Raw genomic sequence first — 27,385 nt, 5'->3', positions numbered from 1 at the left:
GAAAGAATTTAAGAACGTAGTATTAGTACTTGATAAGTTAATGGATCCAAAAAGTAATAAATCTAAAGCCACAAGATCTACATGCCAGAATTTTGAGAGAAGTGAAGATAATGGATGTCGTGGTTCCAAAACTTTGTAGATTTTGAAATGGTTCCTGCAGACCGGAAGGTAGCAAATGTGACCCCACTATTTAAGAAAGGAGGGAGAGACAAAACAAGGATCCACTGACCTGTTAGCCCGAGATTGCCAGTTAGGAAAATGCTGGAACCTACAGTAACCCTCTCTAGCTTAACCATACCCTTCCTATAGTGTGGTGACCAGAACTGCACACAATGCTCCAAGTGCGGCCTAACTTTTAGACAGCATGGTTTCAGGGAAACAAGGTTAGTAAAACCTGGTGTGACATGAATAAATAAGAACTGCTGAGGCATTTTGCATGTTGCATAATGTTTGACATTGTTGGAGGGTTGGAAACAGAATGTGAATGCAGATAAAACTTGTCTTCAGTGAAATTTCCAGATGGGTACCAAGTCAGCTATAAATTAGCGCAATATTGCTCTACTTCAGGTTAAGCCAGTTTTCAACTACACAGCATTGCTTCTTTGACCAAAAGACCCTAAACAATAGGAGCAGAATTAGGCCATTCGGCCCACTGAGCCAGCTCCACCGTTCAATCATGGCTAATTTGTTTTTCAACCCCATTGTCCTGCCTCCTCCCCGTAACCCTTAACCCCCTTACCAATCAAGAACCTATCAATCTCTGCCTTAAATACACCCAATGACTTGGCATCCGCAGCCCTCTGTGGCAACAAATTCCACAGATTCACACCCTCTGGCTGAAGAAATTCCTCATCATCTCAGTTTTAAAGGGGCGTCCCCTTATTCTGAGGCTGTGTCCTTTTATCCTAGACTCTCCTACTAATGGAAACATCCTCTCCATGCTAGTACCTTACCTCTAATACCATGGGCTCTTATCTTGTTTGGCAGCCTTGTGTGCAGCACCTTGTCAAAGGCCTTCTGAAAATCCAAGTAAATTGCATCCACTGACTCCTTTGTCTAACCTGCTTGTAACCTCCTCAAAGAATTCTAACAGATTTGTTATGCAGGATCTCCCCTTTGGAGCTATGAGAAGGAGTTTTGAGACAGAATTCTTTAAAAGGAATAGAGGTAAGTATCATAGATGAATTTAAGAAGTTTGATAAACCAATGAGGGAGAAATGATTAGAAAAATATACAAATAGGGTTAGATGAAGAATGGTGGAAGCTCGTATGGAACATAAACACCTACAGAGGTGGGTTGAATTATAGGCCATGTATCTGTGTTGCACGTTCTGTACAAAGTCTGTGCAAATCTTTGGACGGGTCTTGAATTCACATACCTCTGACTGAGAGACAGGAGTGATTCCATTTGAACCACTGTTTATATTTGATTCCAACAGTGACACTGCATGTGAATGTCGGCCAAGGACATGACTGGGGTGTTAGTGACAATCTCTAAGTGTAATTATCATGCTGACATTATGTAGGTGCATGCCCAAAAGATTCTGTTATTCAATAAGCTAAGATGTTTTGACTGTCATTGATCCGCTTGACTTATTGCAATATTATTGAGGCTTAACTGTCTCCTCAGTTCCAGTGTCAATAAATATCAGCATTGCCAGTGATGTCCACATCCCATGGACAAGCAAATAAATTTCCCCTCAAAGAAATTAAAGATGCAAAACATGAGTTAAGAACAGCCAGTCACTTGGGTGAGGTTCTACAAAAAACTGCATATAGAATGCATGCAGTACTTTTTCTGAACATTGTGTAACAGTGGCTGTTGCAAGAGGCGTAGAAAACAGGTATTTTGAAACTTGGATTACTGCAAATGGTTGAAATGCAGATAAACAGGATGGTAAGTCATTGAACAGCTTTGTTGCCTTGTTAAGAGTTTGAGCGACCTTTCCACTTCTTTGCTTTGAAGCAGGGCTCCTACTGGCAGGCATTCAAGATCAGCTGATGCATGTCATGAGTCTGGCTGATGAATTAGCTTATCAACTGGTCCCCAGACATAGGCGTGGGATCAGAGGTTTGTAAAAGAAACACATTTATAAATGGAACAGTCTTGCTTGATTCAGCAACTACTGTGCAGATTAAGTGGAGAGAATATGAAGAGAAGAGCTGGATTCAAAACATATCTTTAATTGCTCATTCTAAAAATCTAACAAGCTTAAAGTGCCTAGGTATACTTCATTGAGTTTGTTAACATGTGGTGTGCTAAGCAGAGAAAGAAAGAAGAATTTGCGATTACAGGTGACCCCTGCATTACAGCCATTCAGGTTATGGAAATTTGCCTTTACAGAATTCACAAATCAATACCCAAAAATTGGTATACGGAATAAAATTCACTCAAAGAATTTATGTGAGGAAAAGTAAATAAATAAACACAAAGTTTATCATCTTTCAACTTGCATTTCTTGATACATGTGGAGGTGGCATGGCTTTGCGTTACAGAAAATCCTGATACGGTCCATTTTCTAGGAATGCACCCACTCCCCCCATAACCTGGGGTCATCTGCACGAAGCTGTTTTCACAAATTCAGAGAATCCCAAAGTGCTTTACATCGAACAAAGTTATTTTGAACTGAAGTTATTGAGTTACTGTTATAATGTAGGTAAAAGAGCCTATTAACGCACAGCAAGCCCAACAAACAATGATGTGATATGACCAGATAATCTGTTTAAGTGATCTGGATTGAGGAATGCTGGCTAGGGTAGAGGGAGAAAAGATCCTTATATATCCATCTGAGAGAACAGACAGTCTAGCCTCTCATCCAAAAGATGGCACCTTGGATGATTCAGCACTCCTTCAGTCCTCTACTACAGTATTAACCTAACTTTTTCTACTTGTGTCTCTGCATTGGGCATTGAAGAACAGAAGCAAAAGTGCTACCTCCTGACATCTCCAATATCTCTATCTTGACAGGGTAACAACAGTGTCTTTGGGAAGTCAAATTTGTTTTCCCCCTTCACAAGCTGCTCAGGTTTGCATCCTGACCTCCTGATTGTGCTTCTAGTCCTCTGGCTGTCACAAGATAACGCTGACATTCATTTTACATATAAATACATTCAGCACACTTCATACATTCTATTTTCATCAGGTATTAAGACGAAATAAAGTTAATCATTTCCTGTTGTTTTGTTTTTGATCTGGGGAAAAATTATGGATATTCAAGCTCCATCACGGGCATAACTCTCCCCACCATTGAGGACATCTTCAAGGGGTGGTGCCTCAAGAAGGCAGCATCCTTCACTAAGGACCCTCACCACCCGGGCATGGCCTTCTTTTCGTTACTACCATCAGGGAGGAGGTACAGGAGCCTGAAGATCCACATTCAATGATCTAGGAACAGCTTCTTCCCCTCCACCATCAGATTTCTGAATGGTCCATGAACCCATGATTGCAACCTCGTTATTCCTTTTTTTTGCATTATTTTGTAATTTATAGTAAATTTTGTCATTGCACTGTACTGCTGCCACAAAACAACAAATTTCACGACGTATGAGTCAGTGATAATGAACCTGATTCTGATTCACCTGTTGATCTATATGAATGCCCTCAGAATATACCATATTACAGCAGTTAATTCTTGTGATCTTAAGATAGGCCAAAATATCCTTCTTTTTCTTAGGCAGTTCCACTCTGGTTTTGTGGGTTCTCTGGTGACTGGTGATGCCAATGTGAGAACTGTTGACGTTTCCAAAGATGGAGCAGGAGGTGTCTGAAATATCCACTTTCTGCCTTTATCCATCTACTATATTGGAGTGCTTCGCCTCTTACAAAACAGGGTATTTATCCATCAGATTTAGTGGATTCAGGACAAAAATGGAAAATACCAGAAATCAGCAATTTCTGTTTTTGTTTCAGATTTCCAGCATCTACCGAGTTTTTGCTCCAAACAGTAGATTCAGGGATGAATAAGGAAGCAGAATTACTCAACAATCTGACATTAAAAGAATATCTTGCAAACAATGAGCAGAATTTGATGTTAAAAAGGGATGGGGGCAAGCACAAATAAGGGTTAAGATACAGTAAGACAAACTTTGAGAAAATGAACAATAAAATAATCTGTAAATTTAGCTGAGTTGTTACTGGGTAAACAGACAAAAAGAAACAAGCCTTTGGTATAATACAAAACTAGGACACTTGTTCACATCTCTTATCCTGTTGAGCAAACTTGTCAACAAATGAGGTTGATGAAGCTTAAAATGTTTCCACAAAAAGTGGAAATCCAATGCACTGGGATAACAATAGATAGCAACACAGCATTTCAAAGCAAGTTATAAAAGGAAGTACTGTATGTCATAATAACCAGGAAGAAATATTGTACCTAACAGTGATATTTTTTATAAATTTACTAAAAGACAGTGGCATGTAGGGCTATTAAAGTTAGATGCAGGTGAGACTTTAATAAGAAATGCAGAAATGGAATTCTTGTTCAATGAACTTTGTATTGCTACAAAGAGGAGGATCAGGATAACGTACTAAGAATTTGAAAGTATGTCTGTGGGAGATACTTCTTGAATTTAATATGTAAACAGGGGAGTTAACCTAGATCCTAATGTCTTCTACCTTCGGACACAAAATGAAATAGGTGAGAAATTACAGGTTGGAAAATTACAAGAGGAATGGGAAGGTGGTGGCTCAAGGACCACTCCATTATTAAGAGAAGAGGGAGAGAGTGAAAGAAAACTAGAAACTTATTGATTTATTATTAATTACATTAGAATAAAATAAATAGGAGCAGGAATACTGCAGTCTACCCCCAATCATGGTTTGGCATTCATGGGCAATCCAATCTTAGTCCCAGTAGCACTTTCCATTTCTTTCCCTTGTTGTTTAAATGTCCGTCAGTCTCTGCCTTGAATATATTCAATAACTCTGCCTCAGTTGCCCTTTGGGGTAGAGCTTTCCAAATAAAACATAGAACACTACAGCACAGTACAGGCCCTTCGGCCCACAATGTTGTGCCGACATTTTATCCTGCTCTAAGATCTATCTAACACTTCCCTCCCACATAGTCCTCCATTTCTGTATCATTCATGTGTCTATCTAAGAGTCTCTTAAATGTCCCCAATGTATCTGCCCCCACAGCCTCTGCTGGCAGTGCATTCCACACACCCACCACCCTCTGTGTAAAAAACTTACCCCTGACATCCCCCTTACATCTTCCTCCAATCACCTTAAAATGATGCCACCTTGTTAGCCATTGTCGCCCTGAGAAAAAGTCTCTGACTATCCACTCGATCTATGCCTCTCATCATCTTGTACACCTCTACCAAGTCACCTCTCATCCTCCTCCTCTCCAAAGAGAAAAGCCCTAGCTCACTCAACCTATCCTTATAAGACATGTTCTCCAATCCAGGCAGCATCCTGGTACATCTCCTCTGCACCCTCTCTAAAGCTTCCATATCCTTCCTATAATGAGGCAACCAGAACTGAACACAATACTGCAAGTGTGGTCTAACTAGAGTTCTACAGAGCTGCAACATTACCTCACGGCTCTTGAATTCAATACCCCGACTAATGAAGGCCAATGCACCATACGCCTTCTTAACAACCCTATCGACCTGCGTGGCAACCTTGAGGGATCTATGGATGTGGACCCCAAGATCCCTCTGTTCCTCCACACTGCTAAGAGTCTTGCCATTAACCTTGTATTCTGCCTTCAAATTCAATCTCCCGAACTGCATACTTTCCCGGGTTGAACTCCATCTGCCACTTTTCAGCCCAGACCTGCATACTATCAATATTCTGTTGTCTCCTGTTGTAATCTACAGCAACCTTCTACACTATCCACAACACCACCAACCTTTGTATCATCAGCAAACTTACTAACCCACCCTTCCACATCCTCATCCAAGTCATTTATAAAAATCACAAAGAGCAGGGGTCCCAGAACAGATCCCTGCGGAACACCACTGGTCACCGACCTCCAGGCAGAATATGCTCCATCTACCACCACCCTCTGTCTTCGATGAGCGAGCTAAGTCTGAATCCACACAGCCATGTTTTCCTGGATCCCATGCCTCCTGACTTTCTGAATGAGCCTTCCATGAGGAACCTTATCAAATGCCTTACAATGTGGTGCACAAATCCATGTACACGACATCCACTGCTCTACCTTCATCAATGTGCTTTGTCATATCCTCAAAGGATTCAGTCAGGCTCATGAGGCACGATCTGCCCCTCACAAAGCCATGCCGACTGTCCCTAATCAGCCTATGCTTCTCTAAATGTCCATAAATCCCGTCTCTAAGAATCTTCTCCAGTAATTTGCCCACCACTAAAGTAAGACTCACTGGTCTGTAATTCCCAGGGTTATCCCTACTCCCTTTCTTACATAAAGGAACAACATTTGCCACCCTCCAATCATCTGGCACTACTCCTGTGGCCAGTGAGGATGCAAAGATCATCGCCAAAGGCACAGTAATCTCTTCCCTCACTTCCTGTAATAACCTTGGATATAGCCCCTCTGACCCCAATGACTTATCTATCCTAATGATTTTCAAAAGTTCCAGCACATCCTCTTTCCTCACGTCGACATGCCCTAGAGTCTGTTGTACGCAATCCTCACAAACGTCAAGGTCTCTCTCTCTGGTGAATACTGAAGCAAAGTATTCATTAAGGACCTCCCCCATCTCTTCTGACTCCAGGCACACGTTTCATCTTTTATCCCTGATCGGTCCTACCCTCACTCTAGTCATCCTCTTATGCGTGTAGAACGCCTTGGGGTTTTCCTTGATCCTACTCGCCAAGGACTTCTCATGTCCCCCTCTAGCTTTCCTAAATCCATTCTTAAGCTCCCTCCTGGCTACCTTGTAACTCTCTAGAGCCCTGTCTGATCCATGCTTTCTAAACCTCAGGTAAGCTTCTTTCTTCCTCTTGGCAAGATATTCTACATCTCTTGTCAACCACGGTTCCTTCACTCTACCATCCTTACCCTGCCTCAATGGAAAAACCTATCCAGAAGCCCATGAAAGTACTCCCTAAACATTTCCACTGTGCACTTCCCCAAGAACATCTGTTCCCAATTTACGCTCCCAAGTTCCTGCCTAATAGCATCATAATTCCCCCTACCCCAGTTAAATACTTTCCCATATCATCTGTTCCTAAGTAAAGGTCAAGGAGTTATGGTCGCTATCTCCAAAATGCTCTCCCACCAAGAGATCTGAAACCTGTTCAGGCTCATTGCCCAGTACCAGGTCCAAATGGCCTCTCCTCTAGTCGGAGGTGTCTCCTCCTTCCTGGACACACCTAACAAACTCCACCCCATCTATCCCCTTTACACTAAGGAGGTGCCAATCAATATTAGGGAAGTCGAAATCACCCATGACAACAACCCTGTTATCTTTGCACCTCTCCAAAATCTGCATCCTGATCTGCTCCTCAGTGTCTCTGCTGCTACTGGGAGGGTCTGTAGAATACTCCTAATAGAGTAATCACTCCTTTCCTGTTTCTGACTTCCACCCACACTGACTTAGTAGACGATCCCTCCAGGACATCCTCCCTTTCTACAGCTGTGACACTGTCCCTGATCAGCAAAGCCACTCTCCCACCTCTTTTACCTCAGTCCCTGTCCCTTTTGAAACATCTAAACCCTGGAATATCCAGCAGCCATATGCGACAGCCAAGTCTCTGTAATGGCCACCACGTCAGAGTTCCACATACTTTCCCATGCTCTAAGTTCATCACCCTTGTTCCTGACACTTCAGTTCATCCAACTGACTGCAATTTTGCCTTTTCAAATGTCTATCCTTCCTCACAGTTTTTCTACTTGTGCATCTACTTGTACACTACATGCACCAACCTCTGACCCTTCTGGTTCCCATACCCCTGCCAAATTAGTTTAAACCCTCCCCAACAGTTCTAGCTAATCTGCCTGCAAGAATATTGGTCCCCAGAAGAGATCCCAATGATCAACAAATCTGAAACCCTCCCCCCTGCACCAATTCCTTAGCCACGCATTCATCTGCTAAATCATCCTATTCTTACCCTCACTGGCGCGTGGCACAGGCAGCAATCCAGAGATCACTATCCTTGAGGTCCTGCTTTTCAGCTTCCTACCTATATTCCCTCTTCAGGACCTCATCTCTTTTCCTACCTATGTCATTGGTATCAATATGTACCACAACCTCTGCCTGTTCACCCTGCCCCAATTATTGAGAGAAAAGGTTTCTCCACATTTCTTAACAATTCTGAAACCATGTCCCTTTCACTATGCCAATCCCCCTCACAATGTAAACTTTTAATAGATCGCCTCTCGTTCTTCTATACGCCATTGAGTACAGGCCAAATTCCTCAACCTTTCTATCCACATTAACCCCTTCATCCCACTGCCTTGAATGCAAGTGTATCCTTTCTTAAATGTGGAGGCCAAAATATCCAGCTGTGTTCTCAACAGCGTTCTGTGAAGTTACATTAAAATGTTTCTTCTTTTATAATCCATAACCTTTTGCAATAAAGTCCAACACTTTATTAGCCTTCCTAATTAATTGCTGTACCTGCATGCTAACATTTTATATATCATGTACTAGGGCTTGTACCCTTTTGCACTATATCATGTACTCTTTTGTAGTGTTGCTCTATTTAAATATTAACTTGCTTTATCATTCTTCCTTCAAAACGTACAAATTCACATTTCCACTTTATATTCCATTTACCAACTTTTTGACTTATTATTAACATATTCTACCTATATTCCTTTGCAGAATCTTTGTGTCCGTCTTGCAACTTATAAACCCACTTAGTTTTGTATCATCAACACATTTACCTTCTGCACTGGATAGGAGAGGCCCCAACAATGATCCCTGTGGCACCCCACCAGTTACCAAAATAACCTATTTATCCTGACTCTGTTTCCCTACCCATGCTCATATGTTATCCCAATCTTGTATACTCTGGTGCAGTAATGTGGCATCTTATTAATGTGGAAACTCAAATACACTACTAGTTCCCCTTTGCCCACTCTGTTACATCCTCAAAGAACTCTAGCAAATTTGTCAAACATGTCCCTTCCATAAAAACACACTGACTTTGCTTGAATAGCTTAATATTTTCTTAAGATTCTGCTATCGCATCCTTAATCAGTTGTGGGGTAATTATAGGAATCTACCAAGGTAGAAGGAAGGCTGGTGGGTCAATTGAAATCTTTAGGCCTGAACTTGCTAAATTTTGATTAGTAATTCAATTGGAATCTGTTCAGAATCAGGTTTATTATCACTGACACATGTGAAATTTGTTGTTCTGCGGCAGCAGTACAATGCAAGACATAAAAATTACTATAAGTTACAAAAATAAATAAATAGTGCAAAAGAGGAATAATGAGGTAGTGTTCATGGGTTCACGGACCGTTCAGAAATCAGATGGCAGAGGGGAAGAAGCTGTTTCTGAAATGTTGAGTGCAGGTCTTCAAGCTCCTGTACCTCCTCCCCTATGGTAGTAACGTGAAGAGGGCATGTCCTGGGTGGTGAGCAAAGTAATAAATACAGAGATTCATTTGATGAAATAACTTCCAATATTTGAAAGAGGTTAAGCATTGACCCTCACATTCAGATCACACAGCCTTATCTAAACAGGAATGCCAGCTTGCTTAACAGATTGTTTGCAGCTGACGGCTGTTGCAGATCTTAGAGATCTTTTTCAGATGTTACTGAAGTTCACAGAAAAGTTAAAAGATCATAAAAAAATTAAAAATAAAAAAACTGGAATACTGAAATAAATACAAAAAATACTGGAAACACTCAGCAGAAGCTGTGGAAAGAGAAACAAATTTAACTTATTAGGTTTAAGTTTGCTCATCAGAACTGTTTTTATTTATGACAATAGAAGACCATTACGGCCACTTTAGCTCATCCAAAACATCCATCTCTCAAATCACAGTTTTTTTTCTGACTCAACTCCTCATCTAGAGGAGTGTTCCAAGGGCTGACCACTCTGTAAAGAACTTCCAATTTTCAGAATCAAATAGATTAGGTTAGATAACAGAGTACACAGTTTAAATGCATCATAATCTAATCTTTTTAGTTCTGAAAAGTGATTCGGGAGATGGATGCTGTTGGATGAGCTATGATGGCCAGAATGGCCTTTTAATGTCATAAATAAAAACAGTTCTGATGAAGGGACTTCAACCTGATACATTAATTCATGACTAAAGTTTAAGGAGCTAACTTAATAAGGTTCTTTTAATTTAATGGTGTGGAGAAAAACTATTTACTCAGGTGGAGGAAAGAACCCCTCCAAAAAAAGCATAGGGGTTAATTGAATTTTCAAAAGCCAGCACATCGATTCGGTTTCACTCTCCACAGATGTTGTCTGACCTGCTGAGTATTACCTGCATTTCTCTTCACATGTCACATTCTGCCATTGTGCTGCAGTGAAACAGGTTATCAAGAATTAAAGTGGGATCTCAATCAGCTGGGTAAGTGGGCCAAGGAACGGCAAATGGAGTTTAATTCAGATAAGTGCGAGGTGTTACATTCTGGGAAGACAAATCAGGGTAGGACTTTCACAGCCAATGGCAGAGACCTAGGAGTACAAGTACATGGTTTCCTGAAAGTGGCATCACAGGTAGACATGGTGGTGAAGGCGGCTTTTGGCACGCTGGCCTTCATCAGCAGGGCATTGAGTATAGAAGCTGGGATGTTATGTTGCAGTCGTACAAGATATTGGTGAGGCCACATTTGGAATATTATGTTCAGTTTTAGTTGCCCTGCCATAGGAAAGATGACATTACGCTGGAAAGAGTGCAGAGGATGTTGCCAGGACTCAAGGGACTGAGTTATGAGCAGGCTGGGGCGTTGTTCATTGGAACAGAGGAGACTGAGGGGTGATCCTAGAGAGGTGTATAAAACCACGAGCAGCATAGATCGGGTGAATGTGCACAGTCAAGGGTGCAGAATCAAGAAATACAGAGTACAGGTCTAAGGTGAGAGATTTCATCGGAACCCGAGGAGCAGCATTTTCACTCAGAGGGTGGTCAGTATATGGAATGAGCTGCCAGAGGAAGTGGTTGAGGCAGGTACATTAACAACAGGCAGTTGTTAACAACAGGCATGGATAGGAAAGATTTAGAGGGATACGGGCCAAACGTGGACAACAGGGACCGGTTTAGATGGGAACCTTGGTCAGCATGGACCGGTTGGGCTGAGGGGCCTGTTTCCCTGCTGCGTGACTCTGTGCAGTGAAGTAACCATGAGGGGAATGTCCAGGAGTTACTTATTCCAGAACATTAAATTATTGCGCTCCCCGACAGACAGTTAAATGGCCAGACTTACAGCGGATCGGCGGACGAGGCCGCCCTCTGCTGCCCGCCTCCCGCCTCCCGCCTCCCGGAGCCCAACGGGCCTCAGCCCGCCCGCCGCTCCGGCACCAACCCCGGAAGTGAACAACCGGAGAGCTGCCAGCTGATTGGCGGGAGGGTGGCCGGGTCACCTATATAATAGCGTCACTTCCTGCGTGCGGCCTCTTTTACCGCCAGGCTTCCACACGGCGTTGTACCGAGTGAGTGCGGGCGGGCGGGGAGCGGAGGCACTCGTGGACCGGGGTCTAAAACACACGCAGTGACCTACAGACCCGATCCCGACGGCAGTGATCAAAATAAATGTCGCGGTGTGACAGACGGAGCGGGCGGCCGGGGTAGGCCGCAGGCCCTGGCGCCGCCCGCCGGCTTCGGGCCCGGACCGTCCGGCGCCGTCAGCGGCCACGTTAGCGAGTCCCTGCCGCCGGGACGGGGTAGAGTTCAGGCTGTGGTCGGGGCCCGGGCACCACGTGTGGCGGTGGGGCGGCTGCTGCCTCGGCTCCTTCAGCGTGCGGTGGTGGCCACGGTTTTCATCCGCCGAAGCCCCTCTGATGTGTGGTTAGGAACGCCAGGACTTCGATCAGTAGGACTGATGTAGCTGAAAGAAAAATACAGGGGGAAAAACCTGAGCTGGTTAGGCATCATTTGCAAAGAAAAAAAGTTAACGTTTAAGGTCTGAAACGTTTTATTAAAACTGGGAAAAGGAGAAAGTAAATTTTTTTTAGATGCATTGGGTGGGTGGATGGGACAAGGTAAATATCTTTGGGGTGAATTGAGTTAATGTGGCAGTTGGCAGATTATACTGCTTTGTCTTGTCGGTGTGACTGCTGATACGTTCTAAACATAAGGGAGGTGGTCCTACCATGTGCATGCTGCTCTTCACCTTGATTTTGGGTTAGGGATTGGTGTTGGTTTATTATTGTCACTTGTACCGAGGTACAGTGAAAAACTTGTCTTACAAGCTGATCATACAGGTCAATTCATTACACATTGCAGTTACATTGAGTTAGTACAGAGTGCATTGAGGTAGTACAGGTAAAAACAATAACAGTACAGAGTAAAGTGTCACAGCTACAGAGAAAGTGCAGTGCAATAAGGATGTGTTGTCAAAAGGAAGTGGATGTAAAGTGTCCCACGAAGTCTGCATCAACCACCCATTTACACTAATCCTATGTTAATTTCTTTTTTTCACACATTCTGATCCACTCCCCCCCCCCGATACTGCCACGTGCCTGCATGCTTGGCACAATTTAAGTAGCCAATTAAGTTGAAGCATCACTGGCTTCAACTTGAGATCTATGAACAAAATGTTGGAAGTACTCAGCAAGTCAGACATCATACTGTCTGACACAAGAACTTCCAGCATTTTCTGTTATTTCAGATTTCCAGCATCTGCATTATTTTGCCATTGAAATATGCAAACATGGTTTAACAATTAGTAACCAGTCACAGATTCAGGAATATGGTAGAACTACATAGCCTGGACTGGTTGTTTTCAACCTGGAAGATACATGCAACCTAATCGGAATACAACTGTTAGTCATATGACATCCTGTTAATTTTAACAGCAAATATGTTTTAGCTAATTTTATTAGTATAAAGGGAAACTTTACCTCTCTTGGTAGTATAGTTTGTAAAAGCTCAATACCATGTATAATATTAGCCCATCTTTCCTCCACAAAAATCTTGTGCTTTTGTTATTTCTGCTCAGCATTTCTGAGTGTTCTACATTTGGGATTCTTGGTGTCTATTTAATGTATTGGCCTCTCATCCTTCAGGTTACCCGTCGTTGCTTTTAAAGGGAAACCTACACAATGTCCGGAGGTCTCGATGTACTGCAGATGAAGGAGGAGGATGTCCTCAAATTCCTTGCTGCTTCTACCCACCTGGGTAGCACCAACCTGGACTTCCAGATGGAGCAGTACGTCTACAAGAGAAAAAGTGATGGTAGGTATTAGACTGTCAGTCAAGTGGGGGTATCTGAATCCATTGCATGTTTGCTTGTCATTGTGTAGAATTACTGTCAATGATATAATGAAGAAGAGTGCAGCACCATTTCCCAGGCAGTATTTTGGAAAAATGTATTTCTTCTCCTTTTCGCATCCCTGGTGCTGTAATCCAGTTATATCTTGAGACACTGTCTCTTTTGTTGCTGTAGCTTCTCTAAGTATCCTAAAAATGTCTATCTGTATAGCCAAATTTTCAATGTTGTCGTCTTTACCTCTCAGTTTTCAGTCATTGCACATTCTTAAAACTCAGTGCTAAGGTCAGTTTCTGGCCAATGAACTCCTGAGTGTCGGAGATGTGCTACAGTAAAAACGACAGGTATTTCGCTAACACCACAAGAGTCTCTGACTCGATGAGTGGGGTTTGATAGTACTTCCTGCCACAAGAGACCCTTACTGTCAAGTATGGCACTTGGAGGCTCTGTTTGCTGACAAGTGGAGTTGAGACAGGATATTAAACCACTTTGTGATGTAGTTGGAATATGGATAAGTTAATTTACATTCTTTCACACCAAGCTACCCTCCAGAACTGTGTGCACTCTTATTGGCTCAGCTGAATGGACACAAACTTGGGCTGTGTGGAGCCGGAGTATTTTTCTCCCCCTGTGTGAGATTGTTTGACTGCTTACATGATGTAATCAGTAAGACAAACTTGCATTCATACATACTGAGTGCTTCGTATTCCCATCATTCTGCTCCATTCAGACAAATGTCCACTTTTCGCACTCCTTTTGGGAGGTGGACCTGTGGTTACATTGAATTCTCTAGCCCCTCTCCTGTAAATGTCCCGTACAGCTACGTTGTGACACCATATGTCTTAATACCATAGAACAGTACAGCGCAATACAGGCCCTTCAGCCCACAATGTTGTGCCAACCTTTCAACCTCGCCTAAGACTATCTAACCCCTTCCTCCCACATATCCCCCTATTTTAAATTCCTCCGTGTGCTTATCTAGTAATCTCTTGAATTTGACCAATGTACCTGCCTCCACCACCGCCCCAGGCAGCGCATTCCATGCCTCAACCACTCTCTGGGTAAAAAAAAACCTCCCTCTGATATCTCCCTTGAACTTCCCACCCATTACTTTAAAGCCATGCCCTCATATCTTGTGTGGCGTATCAGATTTTATTTGAAAATGCTGTGAAGTGTTTTGTGTTAAAGGTGTACTGTAATTACATTTGGTTTTCAGGCCATCTAACACTCAAATCCCGTAACAAGGGTTTCCTAGAATCTTGGCATTGCATAACCATGTCTTCTCCCTAAGCATGACTGTTTTTAACCTTCTCTTGAACATTTATGTCACCTCCTTATTAAGAGTTAATTTTTTTATCTGCTCCCACCTCCACTTCAGGAAGTGTCTTCCAGATCATCATAACTCAGTGCTGCCTTCATGAGTGGTATTGTACGCCATGGAGCTTTTTGGGAGTTGGGGGGGACTGGTTACTAATTGTTAAACCAAGTTCATACATTTTAATGGCTAAATAATATAGATGCTGGAAATCTGAAATAAGGACAGAAAATGCTGGGAGTTCTTGGGTCAGACTGTATGATGTCTGACTTGCTGAGTATTTCCAACATTTTGTTCATAGATCTTAAGTTGAAGCCATTGATGCTTTTTAGGAAAAAAAACCCTTTTGGTCTTTCCGAAGTTCAATCTGGCAGAGGGAAACTGAGCATGTGTGAAATGGACACCAGTGGGGCTTTGGGACAGTTGCTAAAGCAACAGCCAGTTGAAAACTATTGCCCAGGATATCACAACCAAAAGCTTGCTGGTTAAAATTAACTAGGGGAACAGAAAACTACTATGCTGTGGGATGCACGCCTTAAGTGAGCTTGATTGATTTTGTATCTTGTCAAGAACTGATTCCAATCTGTTATTTTCTGAACAGGTATTTATATCATTAATCTGAAGAAAACATGGGAGAAACTCCTTTTAGCTGCCCGCGCCATTGTCTCCATTGAGAATCCAGCTGATGTTTGCGTCATCTCCTCCAGACCATTTGGCCAAGTACGTGGATGAGCCATGCTCTGCTTTCTATACTTTCTGTCAGCTGCTTTTGTAACTGGTGTCTCTTCTAGAACTGCACATTATTAAAACTTAGGGGGTTAAGCCATTATTTGGCCAGTGAACTCTTTAAGTGTCGGAGATGTGCTACAATAATCTGGCAGGTTTTCGCTGACACCACAAGGGTCTATGTGGCTCGATGAGTGGAGTTTGATAGTAAGCCTTGTCACAATTTATCTCCATGTACTTGATCCAGATTAAGATGGTGATGATACATCATTATTGCATGGTGGTTAATTTCCTTGGATAATTGAAAGTATCTGAAAACTAATAGTTACAGCAGATTAAATGGCAGATCCTATTGAGGGGGAGTTGCATGGTAGAAATAGGAAAGGACCTTGGGTGTTAAACATGTTGTTTGTCCTTGGGATATCATTCTGGTGGTGCTTTAAGGAGCCTCACTATAGTAAAGCTGGAAATGAGGGCTCGGCAGTGTACAGCAAGATCTGTGCTATGCATTTATTTACAGTGACTGCCTCTTTCCTCAGCGTGCTGTCCTGAAGTTCGCTGCTGCCACTGGTGCCACTCCCATTGCTGGAAGATTCACCCCAGGTACATTTACCAATCAGATCCAGGCTGCTTTCAGGGAGCCCCGCTTGCTGGTTGTAACAGATCCCCGGCAGGACCACCAGCCCTTAACTGAAGCATCATATGTCAACATCCCCACTATAGCCATGTGCAACACTGACTCGCCCCTCCGGTATGTGGACATCGCTATTCCATGCAACAACAAGGTATAATCTTTCATTGCAATGACTTCACCTGTTGTCATTTAACTTTGTGATTTTAACATCAGTGAAAGCCTGTTCCCTGGGATAATGCAATAAATCCCCTCCTTCTGGTGAGAATGCCCTTTCTGACTAGTTTGCCAAGATTAAACACTTTCTCTCTCACTTTTGAGTATATTCATCTGGTGGGAGATTTTAGAGGCAGCAGTCCTAGATTGGTTACAAATGTGAGAGAGAAGCCCTCTGAGACAAGTAATGTTGAGGAAGGTAGATTCTGGAGGCTGGTCAGTGTAACATTTTCAAATGTGACGTTAGTATTTATAGGCCAATTAATTAACTTATAGGCCACGGGGACCACTGTAATCTTTCAGGCAAAAAGAATATAATTGAAAGTAGCAAGTTAATGGAATGCTGAGGAACCAACAGATGTTCTGTGCAGGGACCTTCAGGAAGTTGTGATGCATTGTCACCTAACAGCTTAATAGCCTCTAGAAGGATTTGGAATTTGGGGGAGGTAGCAGTTTAGATTGTCCTCAGTTTTGCGGGGCAGATCTGCACATTGTTAGAACTTGGAGATGAGGCCAATGTGGTCGATGAACTCCGAGTGTAGGAAATGTGCTACATAATCATGCAGGTACCTTTAACACTGCTCAAGCCTGCGGCTCAGTGAGTGAGATTTTGTAGTAATCCCTGCTACATTACCAGTGTTTTATTTACAATATGTAGCTTCGTATTAGGCAGTTGATTGAGAGTCCTTGATCTGCTCAGGAGTGGGGGAATAAAAGGGCCTTTGTCACTTGTAGTGTGGAACTGTTTTAAAAGGATCATTTTAAATTATACTCTTGAAATTGTGATGGATAATAAATCGATAACACACATTTGATGAGCCAGCAAACATTACAAAAATATAATTTGATGGAAGATAGGGATAGTAAATATTTCTACATTAAACAGGGACTATTTGCGGCTGTAAAGAGCTTTGGGATGTTCTGATGTAATAGTCCTGACATGACTCAGTTCTTAGTTCCCAGATCTCCATCTTGGTTCAGGTGGGTGGCTACTAGAGTGAAGAGATTGGCTATGAGACAATTCCCTGTCCAAGATGACTCTAGAAGATAATTAACACACAGCTTCCTAATAACTAATGCCAGCCTCTCTTAACACCCACTTGCAGCCAGTGAGCTTCTGGTACAGAGTATGATCACTGGAGTTCTTTGCTCTTGTGCAGATTGTGTTGACAGTGAAGGTAAATTGACATGGTTTAAGCAATGCCACACTCCGTGCACTATTAAAGCCCGTTTATTCTGTGCATGTTTTTTACTATTTATTTAAATCAGTTTGTTGTTTTGATGCAGCTTTGTGAAGTGGAACAATGGCAATGAGGACATTTCTTATAACAAGTGTCTTGTATGTTAGGGAGCACACTCCATTGGTTTGATGTGGTGGATGCTTGCCCGTGAGGTGCTGCGCATGCGTGGTACCATTAGCCGTGAACATCCATGGGAAGTGATGCCTGATCTGTACTTCTACAGGGATCCTGACGAGGTGTGTTTCATGTATTTAGTTTTAATTTAGTTCAGGATTTTAATCAGTAATGGTTCAAATAAGTAGTGGGGATTGCTGCCTTGTTGGAAATGTTTTAGTGATAGAATTTTTGTCAGACCTGCCTCATTCAGCAACATAAATTCAGATCATTAGCCATGTGTGAATGTTTGCTCATGTAAGCAAGAAGATTCATTACTCTCCAGTGATAACTCCCATCGAAGTAAGTTTGATTCTGGGCCAGTTAGTGTGGTGCTGGTGACTGCTGTTGCTCAAAATCATGCCTGATGGGTGCAGCTGCAGTACTCAAAGCCCAACACTCTCCAGGACAGCGAGCTACTTGATTGGCACCCCACCCATCGTCTGAACATTCATTCCTTCCACTGCCAGTGGGTGCACTGTGGCTGTGGTATACCATCCACAAAATGCATTGTAGTTACTTGGCCAGGCTATTCCGACAGCAACGTCCAAACCCATGACCTTTACCGCCAAGAAGGACAAGGTAAGAAAAGACATGGAAATGCCACCGCCTGACTTGGGCATGTCCCTGTTCCTTAGTTGCTGGTTGTAAATCCTGGAACTCCCTCCCCAACAGCACAGTGGGAGCACCTTCAGGAAAACTAGCAGTTCAAGAGGTGGCACACTCCTTCCTTCTGAAGGGCAGTTAGGCATGAGCAGTAAAGCTCGTCCTTGCCAGTGATGTCCACATCTTGGAAAATAAAGGAAAGTATTTGGATTTCTCATAACTTTGTAATTTTTGCTGTTCCAAAATGTTCCTCAATATCTTTCACTCTGACTTTTGCCCCTCATTGAATCAAAACTAAACTTTGTGGTCAGTATAGATTTGGATTTGGACTGTTTCGATTGTTGGGTGCTTTATCAGCCATAATCTTTGAAATCTATACCAGAATCTGACGAGTAAATACTGCACTGGTTAACTTGCTGTGCTATTGGCTCAGAGCCTCATTTGGTTAATTGTGCTGCTGTAATGTGTGTAGGTTGGGGGGGGGGGGTGGTGCGGTGGGAATTGCATGCTCTTTTTCCTGCACTGTTGGATTATGGCATATCTGAATTTGATCCAGAAGTCTGCACTGCTCACAGATGCTTGTGTTGGCAGTTTGTCTACTTAATGCTGGGTCAAACTGTAAAAGTGGGTGCCAAGGTATATATCTTTCTAGGGAGCTGTCTTGCTGTTTGGACAACCTGAATAACTTTGTCCTCTGTTTTAACTATCTCTGTTTATAGATTGAGAAGGAGGAGCAGGCTGCTGCAGAGAAGGCTGCTGGTAAGGAGGAGTACCAAGGAGAGTGGACTGCTCCTGTTGCAGAGTTTGTTCAGCCTGAAGTTACTGACTGGTCTGAGGGCGTGCAGGTCCCTTCTGTGCCGATCCAGCAGTTCGCAGCTGCAACTGGTAAAAATTTGGCTGAGACGCTGGAGGCAGCCAATCCCTACGCCAAGCCTGCAGCATTCCCCGCTGAGACAGCTACAAGTGAGTGCTAGGCTAAGTAGTGTGCTTGGAATGATTGTCTTGGACTAGGAGACTGTGTGCGCTTATGAATGCATCTTGGAAAGTGTTGACCCCAACTAGAAATAACCAATCCTGTATTAGCCCAAGTAAGATTCTCTTTCCAAGTGATTCTAAGTGTCTTGTAATTTTATATGGATGATTAGCAGATTTAGGTGACGTAAAGATATGTTGCATTGAGAACAGAGTTCATTGCTGATTGTAGATTTTCCCAATGCAGAGTTCTGTATCTCTTTCCTTCCCTTTGGGAGCGATGTTGCAAACTTTCTGTGATTTTTGTCTTCATGATATTTCATAAATCAGATGAAACATTGTTCTCTCCACTTCCATTCCTCTGGAGTGTCAGTAGCATGCCTCTTTCTGTTGTGATAGATCCATTGTATTGGTCCCTATTCTATTTCTATAATTTTTAAAAATTCCTCTGTTGCAGTTAGGGTATCTCTGAACAGCAACTCTTTCGCCCTTATCTTCTGTAAATACTTTGTACCCTGCAACATTTAACCACCAGTCCTGTTGATGTAACTGGGTTTTAGTTATGCAGACAAACCTTTACTATTAAGCATGGACACTTATGTTTGGTTTTGGATGTTGTGTAGGTTATGCATGCAATTTAATTTTGTTAATTAAGTTTTTCTTGCTTCTAGCATTATACTGGTGTTCTTTGTTCACTGACTGCTTGTCAGTCTTGTTCTTCCTTGACCTTTCTTCATATTTCTTATTCAATGCTTATTAATTTCCAGCAGATCCCATACCAGTAGATGTTTTTGAGGTTTGTGGCTTGGTCTCTCTGGTCTGTACTTGGTTTGTTCAAGTACCTGGGCGACTTTAGTTGTCGGGATGCCCCAACCATATTCTTCACTTGGCGTAGAGAAATCCCTTGGGGTTGTGAGGGAAAGGCTATGTAGCTAATTACCACATGGTGACTAGAATGCAGGCTGAAGTGGTTTATGGATTAAGATGTGGACTAAATCCTCCCAAGGATAAGCCTGAGTGAATGAAATGTGAGTTGCCATTAGATTGTACTGTAGACTGCTGTGGTCACTAAGGTTCTCCTTGCTAATGTTTTTCTTTCTCTTAACAGAGGACTGGAGTGCTCAGCCTGCTGCTGAAGACTGGTCTGCTGCTCCAACTACACAGGCTCCAGAATGGGGTGGTGCCACTGCTGATTGGTCTTAAGACCATTAAAGCTAACTAGGCACAGGCCTGTCCTTCCTGCATTTGGGAAAGAATGAAATAAAAGATACTGGTTTTTAAATGTCTTGTTTACTTAATGGCTGAGAATGTTTCACCATACTGTTGGAGTTGGACTTTGTAGTCTGCTGGCCAGAGTATAACATTGTATTGGTAACTGGATTCTTAATGGCTGTTATACAATCAATCAGCCTGGGGTCAGGCATGCAAAGAGTGAATGGTGAATTCGCTGATTTAGTTTGAAGCTCTCTTCCTTGATCCCAACAATGAGAATTCCTCCAGGGTGGTTTATCTTGTGGGTATACCTGATTAGATATTGAGGTTGTTCAATTCATTGAAGAGACGTCTCTTTACTGCCTCAGTACCAGTCCCTGCAGCCTGTCACCTGAGCCTTGGCTTGCATTTCTGTACAAGACATGGCCTGGCTGATCCTGCAATAGGGAATTGGGTTCACTTCTGCATTGTTGGTGTGATTAAGCCCCTTAGCTTTGGGAGAGCAGTTTTTGACTTGAGTCTCTTGACTTTTCCAGAGTTATTTCAGAATAACATCATACAATGTTTGCATTTACTTTGACTTTGGTTGAGAACCAGTTGACTCCAGTGAGTTTGCCAAAGGTCACTCAGAATCTGTGTGTAGTACCAGCATCAGGAGCCATGCCCCACAACCTCTGATAGGCCATTAACAAGGCAAAGCATATATACAAATATGGGTACTCAGCAGCCAGTACCTGAATATAACAGGACCATCTCAATTACACTAGCAGATAGTTGGGGTGACTGAGTCAAAGATCAGTCATAAATACAGCAATGTGTACACTCAAATAGCTGACAACTGACATCTTTTACAAACCCACTGACTCCCATAGTTACCTTGACTACACATCTTCCCACCCTTGTCACGTGTAAGGATGCTTTTCTCTCAGTTTCTCCACTGCATCTGTTCTCATGGTGAGGCTTTCCATTCCAGGACCTCCGCGATGTCCTTTTTTTTCAGAAATCAGGGTTTCCCCTCCACTGCTATCAATGCAGCCCTCACCTGCATCATCTCCATTTCCCACACATTTGCCTTCACCCCATTCCCTCTTCACCACCACCCCCCCCCCCCCCCCCCCAGCATAACAGGGATAGGGTTCCCCTTGTCCTCATTTACCATCCCACAAGCCTCCGTATTCACCATCTCCAACGGGATCCCACCACCAGGTGCATCTTCCACTTCACTTTCCACAGAGATCACTGTCATCTCATCCCCGCCAATCCCTCTCCAGGCACTTATCCCTGCAACACTGTGTTACACCTGCCCCTACACCTCTTCCCTCACCACCATTCAGGGCCCGAAAAGAGTCTTTCCAAGTGAGGCAGTGCTTCACTTGAGAATCCATTTATTGCATTCTGGGCTCCCTGTGTGACTTCTCTACACCTGTGAGACCTGATGCAGATTGGGGGATCCCTTCGTCGAGCACCTTCATTTCATTAGCCAGCCATTTTAATTCCACTTCACATTCCCACACTGACATGTCTGTCCACGGCCTCCTCTACTGCCAAGTTGAGGCCAAACACAGATTAGAGGAACAACACCTCAAATTCCGTCTTGGTAGCCTTCAACCTGACAGCATCAATACCAATTTCGCTAACTTCCAGTACCACTCCCCACCAACCCCCCCCCCCCCCCCACCACCCTTTTTTGGTTTTCCCTTATCCCTCTGGCCCCTTTTCCCCTCGTCTTTCCCCTTCCCCGCCCTCATGAGCTGCCCATCACCCACACCTTCCTTCCTCTGGTTCCCCACTTCCCTTTATTCCATGGTCTACTGTCCTCTCCTATCAGATTCTACCTTGTTCAGCCCTTTGCTTCTTCCACCAATCAATTCCCAGTTTCTCACATCATTCCCATTCCCACGCACCCCCACCCCACCCACAGATTCGCTTATCACCCACCAGGTCATGCTCCCCACTCCCCCACCCTTTTAATCTGGCTTCGCCCTCTCTTTCTAGTCCCAGTGAAGGGTCTTGGCTTGAAATATCGACTGTTCATTTCCCTCCATAGATGCTGCCTGACTGAGTTCCTTCGGTATTTTATGTGTGTTGCTCCAGATTTCCAGCATCTGCAGTCGTCGTGTCTCTACAATGCAATTAATTTGTATATGGGCTTTCAAATGCTGTTTAGGAAAAGTACCACTTAATACACTTAAAAGAACATTGGTAGTTATGAGTAGAAATTTGGCAAAGGGGTCATAAAAGTAGCAGTGAATGTGTTTTCTGACCAGATTTGTGTGTTAGAACTTTTGGTACATTAATGACTTAGATACTGTTTGCAGGTCTCACAAATCAAATGGATAAAAAAAAGGAAGATTTAAGAGTCATAAGGGGCTCAGACACACAGATACAATTTAACAGATTTGTTTGGTAGGAGGAATTGGAAAGAAAATGAAGGACCTCTTGAGTAATTCAGTGCTGTGCTGATGTTCTATGGCACCTTGTGAGATGCCTTTGGCCATCTATCCTGATTTTGGGTGCTGTCTGACATCTGGGTTTCCTCCCTCACACCAAATATACACAGGTCAATTGCTTACTGCAAATTACCCCTTCATCTAGGTTAATGTCATCAACAACAAAAAATGATGGAAATGGGAGAGAAATAAGTTGTAGTGAAATAAGCAGTGGTTGAATGAGACTGATGGCTACTCCAGTGAGCCATAATGGATGCCATGGGCCAATCACTGGCAGCTTTTAAGTATTAAAGATGATATTAATACTGACTTGGCATCTGTCCCTTTCATGGCATTTCAAAACAACTACACAAATCCACTGCAACTCTGCTCATAGTTGTCCTTTTACCCCTTTGCTTTTGTTTTGATATACTTACCATCAAGTAAAACACCCTTGAGGACACTACCGCAACAGGGAGCTACTAATTTTTAAATCCCCTGTAGCTACATCTGTTGGATTTTGTTCTACACCTCCCAGGACCATTTCCTGCAATCTTCCCATGACTGACCACCCCTAATTGTTTCCTTTGGGGCTGTTTTAGAGTCATAGAGCAATACAGCATGGAAACAGGCCTTTCGGCCCAACCAGTCCATGCTGACCAAGATCCTCATCTAAGTTAGTCCCATCTGCCCACGTTTGGCCCATATCCCTCTAAACCTTTCTATCCATGTACCTGTTCAAGTGTCTTTTAAATGATATTGTACCTTCCGTCACCACTTCCTCTTGCAGCTCGTTCAATATACGCACTACCCTCTGTATAAGGTTGCCGCTCAGGTCCCTTTTATATCTTGACACGAGACTGCAGATGCCAGAATGTGCCGGAGGAACTCAGAGGGTCAGGCAGCATCTGTGGGAGGAAAGAAACTGTCGACGTTTTGGGTCGAAACCCTGCATCAGGGCTCATCATGAATTATTTATCTACTGACAGATATGGATAGTTGAATTTTAGAGATCAGCTACAACTGGACAACAGGAGAGGCTACAATGGTTAGAGTCTGAATCTTACTAGTCAATCTGCAGTCTATGCTGAGGTAGCTGTACCCTCCAGCAACTAATCTCAGTGCTTTGCACTGGGCAATGGAGACATTTGGTTGTGGTTCCTACACCTGACTGTAATCCAGCAGGTCCAGTTGGGCAACACCTGAGTTTGGTGCTTGCTTGGATGAATCCAGAGAGATGTGTGTATTGGAGGTGGGGAGGAGAACACATCGAGATCGAGGGTCACACCAAATCAGTGGCTTTAGTAAACAAATTACATTCATTCTGAATTTGGTCAATTCAGGATTTACTATTTTTCTTTTGTTACAGACATCAACAAAAAATTACAGCATGTCCATAACAGTCTGATCACAACCGACAACAGGACGCCTCTCACCAGTACAACACTGGTCTTGTTGGGCAATGTAGGACAGCTCCAGTATCTCAGAGAGCAGATTAATGAGTTTGACATATAATATGATCAACCTGAAGTAATTGTGCAAATGTTTTCAAAGGCATCTAACTCACTGTCATCCCAAATCTGAAATGAGATTTTGCCCCAAGTGTAAATTTGATTCAAATGGTAGAAAAAGCAGATGACACAGTTGTCTGAGGCTCCAGCTTCAGTTTAGTTACAGGATAATTAAGTAGATTAAGGCAGCCCAATAGATCCTTCCTATTAAGCACTAGAACACATGATAAAATGAGTTATTTGCTTCCATGTGGTCAGGGTTAGAACTCAGGGATCTCCTGTTTTAGCTGGGACACAGACCTGTCACAACTGATTGTGGAATCTTACAATACAGGAGCCCTTTTGGCTCCTCGTGCCTTTGCTGGTTGTTTGAAATATCCTGGGTTCTTTCCCAAAGATCTGCAAAACTTCCCCTTTTTATCCAAATCCTTTATTGTAAATTAATGAATCTGCTTCCTAGGGAGCGCATTCTAGATCCAAGCACACTGCTTAAAAATACTTCTCTCATCCTCCCCACTGGCTTTTTGTCTAATTACCTAACATTGTAACCTCTGATCACTGCTCCTGCTGTGACTGGAAAGTAAAAGCAAAGAAAATCCTGCCGGAAATTTAAAACCAAAACAGGAAATGCTGGAAATTCTCTGCAGGTCAGGCAGCGTCTGTGGAGAGAGAACAATGTTTCAGGCTGATGCTGCTGTAACTGGAAACTGTTCTCCCTTGTGATCTTCATTACCGCCATTAAACCACAAACTAGGTGGCTCCAGGTCCACAAGGTGGGGCTGCAGGTCATTCAATAGTTTTAACACTGAAATTTTCTAGGGGTCTAGTAATTTATCCTGCAACCCAAAAGCACTTGGACTCCATCAAAGGTGGGGTTGTGAGGGGTGGAGGGATGGGAGCTGAAAAGGGTAGGAATCAAAGAGGGAACACCCATTCCCGCAAATATCCAATCCCTGAGGAAGTAACCAAATCCACAGGGAATAACTACCCTCTTGCAGTTCTCTCATGGTAAGCACATATCAAGCGAACGGGTTTCAGTATCCACCATCTCCAAGCGGCAACAGTTGAAAGGCACAAAATAGTTGTTGGCACAATGGGGGCTGAGAGGAATGGGAAGTAAAAAGCATCATGAGATTGGGCGCTGGGAAGCACAGGACCCTTCCTCAATAATAGCAACAGCCCTGGGACCCTTGTGTGAATGAGCGAGCAACTGGCCCGAGTGTGCAGAACCCCAGAGGTCTACAACCAACAGGTCCCAACCAACCTTCATGTTGAGTCTCTCCTCCCAGTGAGGATCTGTTGTCACATGGGTCACTGTCCACTACTGGGTGACATGGTGACTGATCTGGTCCTGTCCTCAGCTCTGCCCTTTCCTGCATGTCCCCTGAACACTTGGCACCAAATAGTCCAAAATTCTGTCTCTCCACCTCTGGAGGAACAGGCCATCCAAACAATATCACCTTTAAAGATCTCATCAAACATAAAAGGCCGTTCCCTGTGAGAAACGGCACCACGGTCACATTACATCCCGGAGTGCAGGTGGCCCTGGACTGACCACAGAGGGGGTATCTCACCCCACTGACAGTTGCCAGGCTGAACATGCCAGGATGGCACCACCTGCCTGAAACCACACGTCCAGCAAATCTGGACAAATTAAACGAGAACAAGAAACACCAGGAGAGCTCCCTAAATCAGATAATCTTTGCTGAGAGAGAAAGCATCTCCCTCTAGTGTTGTGGATGTGAACATGGTTGACTATTAATTAGTCTTAAATGGCCAGCAAACCAGTCATTAGGCGCAGGTAATACAAGCTGACCTGATACCATGAATTAGTTTAAAAACTGTTCTGTCTGTGAACTCCCTCGGGACATGTCGCTACTTGAGACCTTTAGTAATACAGGTGCTGTTAACATTTTGGGACTTTGAGCTTTCAGCAGAGCTCCTGTTGTTGAGCCGAAACCTCTCCACTGATCCTGCCCCACGACAAGCACCTTGTTTTGTTTTGTTTTGATTTCACATTTCAAGCAGCTACAATATTTTGCTTTTGCAGACACGAATGTTGCTGTTTGAGAAATCAGATTCTTTTGAAAATAATCCAACCACTTTAAAAAGTTGTCATGTTTTAAGAATACGCCACCTTTCCATGCCAGATACTTACACCAGTTGGTTTGGGCTTAGGAGGTGGGTGGATCCCGTGATCCGGAATGCTATCTAATGCTTTCAGCAAGGCCAAGGGAAGGAGACGGAGATCTCCTTCATCCATTGAGAACACTGGCAGCAATTTGACCCAAGTGGGTTTCAGGAGTGAGATCTGCCTGACTTTTAGTGCACACATGTGGGTTCTCTCTCTGCCTTCACAGACTCCTGATCAAGGGCAACTGTTAACTCCTGGCACTGGAATATTCTAAATATCAGAAAGGAGAAAGCTCAAGAGAGAAAGAAATATGTTAAAACCACTGAGCTACAAACATGGGGGCCACGGTTTGTCTCTCACTGTGTGCTACATGTGGCTGGGATGGTATTTGGTGTATGAGTCATCACACAACATTTATGGATATAAATCACATATGGAAGTGCGGCTTATATACAAGTGGCGGAAGCTAAAGTACAGATAAGTAAAAGGTGGGGAAAAGAAGCCCTCATTTAGTCTAAAAATGCTCTATCCATTGTTGAAGTGGTTTGGAAAAGAGAATGGTTTATTCAGCCACATTGCCTTCAACAGACAATGATAAAAGGGTTTCCCCCACCTCATCTCCCCAGTCTTAACAATAAATGATCCGTGGATGTATTAAATCCCAGTTAACCTCGTGGTCCCAATTCAACATGGCCAGCGCTTTCCACTGAAGACTCTGGGTGGAACCTCATTCCACTCTCCACCAACCCCAGTCATTTTTTTTGCGCCCTGTAATCTAGAGCAGGAAAGGGTCAAAGGATAGGGCTGATGGGGGTGAGGGATGGTGTCACACCCACGTTGTTCTTTGTGGCATCTCCTCTCCTCTCCATTTGTATCAAGGATACAACATTCCAGCACGGGCAGCTGAGCAGCCAGC

General features: G+C 43.4%; 1 protein-coding gene and 3 non-coding genes across 5 annotated transcripts; all 4 read left to right on the top strand.

The window, feature by feature from the left end:
- The first annotated feature begins 11,443 nt into the window (after window positions 1–11,443).
- On the top strand, window positions 11,444–20,465 carry rpsa (ribosomal protein SA). 2 transcript variants are annotated; one of them, XM_052043253.1, is made up of 7 exons: window positions 11,444–11,545; window positions 13,121–13,289; window positions 15,240–15,358; window positions 15,904–16,149; window positions 17,560–17,688; window positions 18,931–19,174; window positions 20,292–20,465. In XM_052043253.1, the coding sequence occupies exons 2-7, from the start codon at window positions 13,157–13,159 to the stop codon at window positions 20,384–20,386; spliced, it is 966 nt and encodes a 321-aa protein (XP_051899213.1). In that variant the 5' UTR covers window positions 11,444–11,545; window positions 13,121–13,156; the 3' UTR covers window positions 20,387–20,465. The 2 variants fall into 2 exon arrangements, with proteins under 2 accessions (XP_051899213.1, XP_051899212.1); XM_052043252.1 differs by lacking the exon at window positions 11,444–11,545 and adding an exon at window positions 11,646–12,015.
- LOC127585741 (small nucleolar RNA SNORA62/SNORA6 family) lies at window positions 13,580–13,736 on the top strand. Its single transcript, XR_007958579.1, has one exon. It is a non-coding gene; the product is annotated as a small nucleolar RNA SNORA62/SNORA6 family (small nucleolar RNA).
- Window positions 15,431–15,589, top strand: LOC127585742 (small nucleolar RNA SNORA62/SNORA6 family). The gene has a single exon (XR_007958580.1). It is a non-coding gene; the product is annotated as a small nucleolar RNA SNORA62/SNORA6 family (small nucleolar RNA).
- Window positions 16,695–16,844, top strand: LOC127585743 (small nucleolar RNA SNORA62/SNORA6 family). Its single transcript, XR_007958581.1, has one exon. It is a non-coding gene; the product is annotated as a small nucleolar RNA SNORA62/SNORA6 family (small nucleolar RNA).
- Window positions 20,466–27,385: the final 6,920 nt, after the last annotated feature.

The sequence above is a fragment of the Pristis pectinata genome, chromosome 33 (genome assembly GCF_009764475.1).
Source record: "Pristis pectinata isolate sPriPec2 chromosome 33, sPriPec2.1.pri, whole genome shotgun sequence".
In the NCBI taxonomy this organism is placed as follows: domain Eukaryota; kingdom Metazoa; phylum Chordata; class Chondrichthyes; order Rhinopristiformes; family Pristidae; genus Pristis; species Pristis pectinata.
Note: the sequence above shows the minus strand (reverse complement) of the source record. Positions and strands in the feature narration are given on the sequence as shown.

What these genes read in the sequence shown, in the direction of transcription:
- rpsa (XM_052043253.1), top strand. Translation starts at nt 13,157, where the DNA reads ATGTCCGGAGGTCTCGATGTACTGCAGATGAAGGAGGAGGATGTCCTC. An exon ending in CCTCCAGACCATTTGGCCAA is followed by an intron (nt 15,359 to 15,903) that starts GTACGTGGATGA and finishes CTCTTTCCTCAG; the next exon opens with CGTGCTGTCCTGAAGTTCGC. An exon ending in CCCCGCTGAGACAGCTACAA is followed by an intron (nt 19,175 to 20,291) that starts GTGAGTGCTAGG and finishes TTCTCTTAACAG; the next exon opens with AGGACTGGAGTGCTCAGCCT.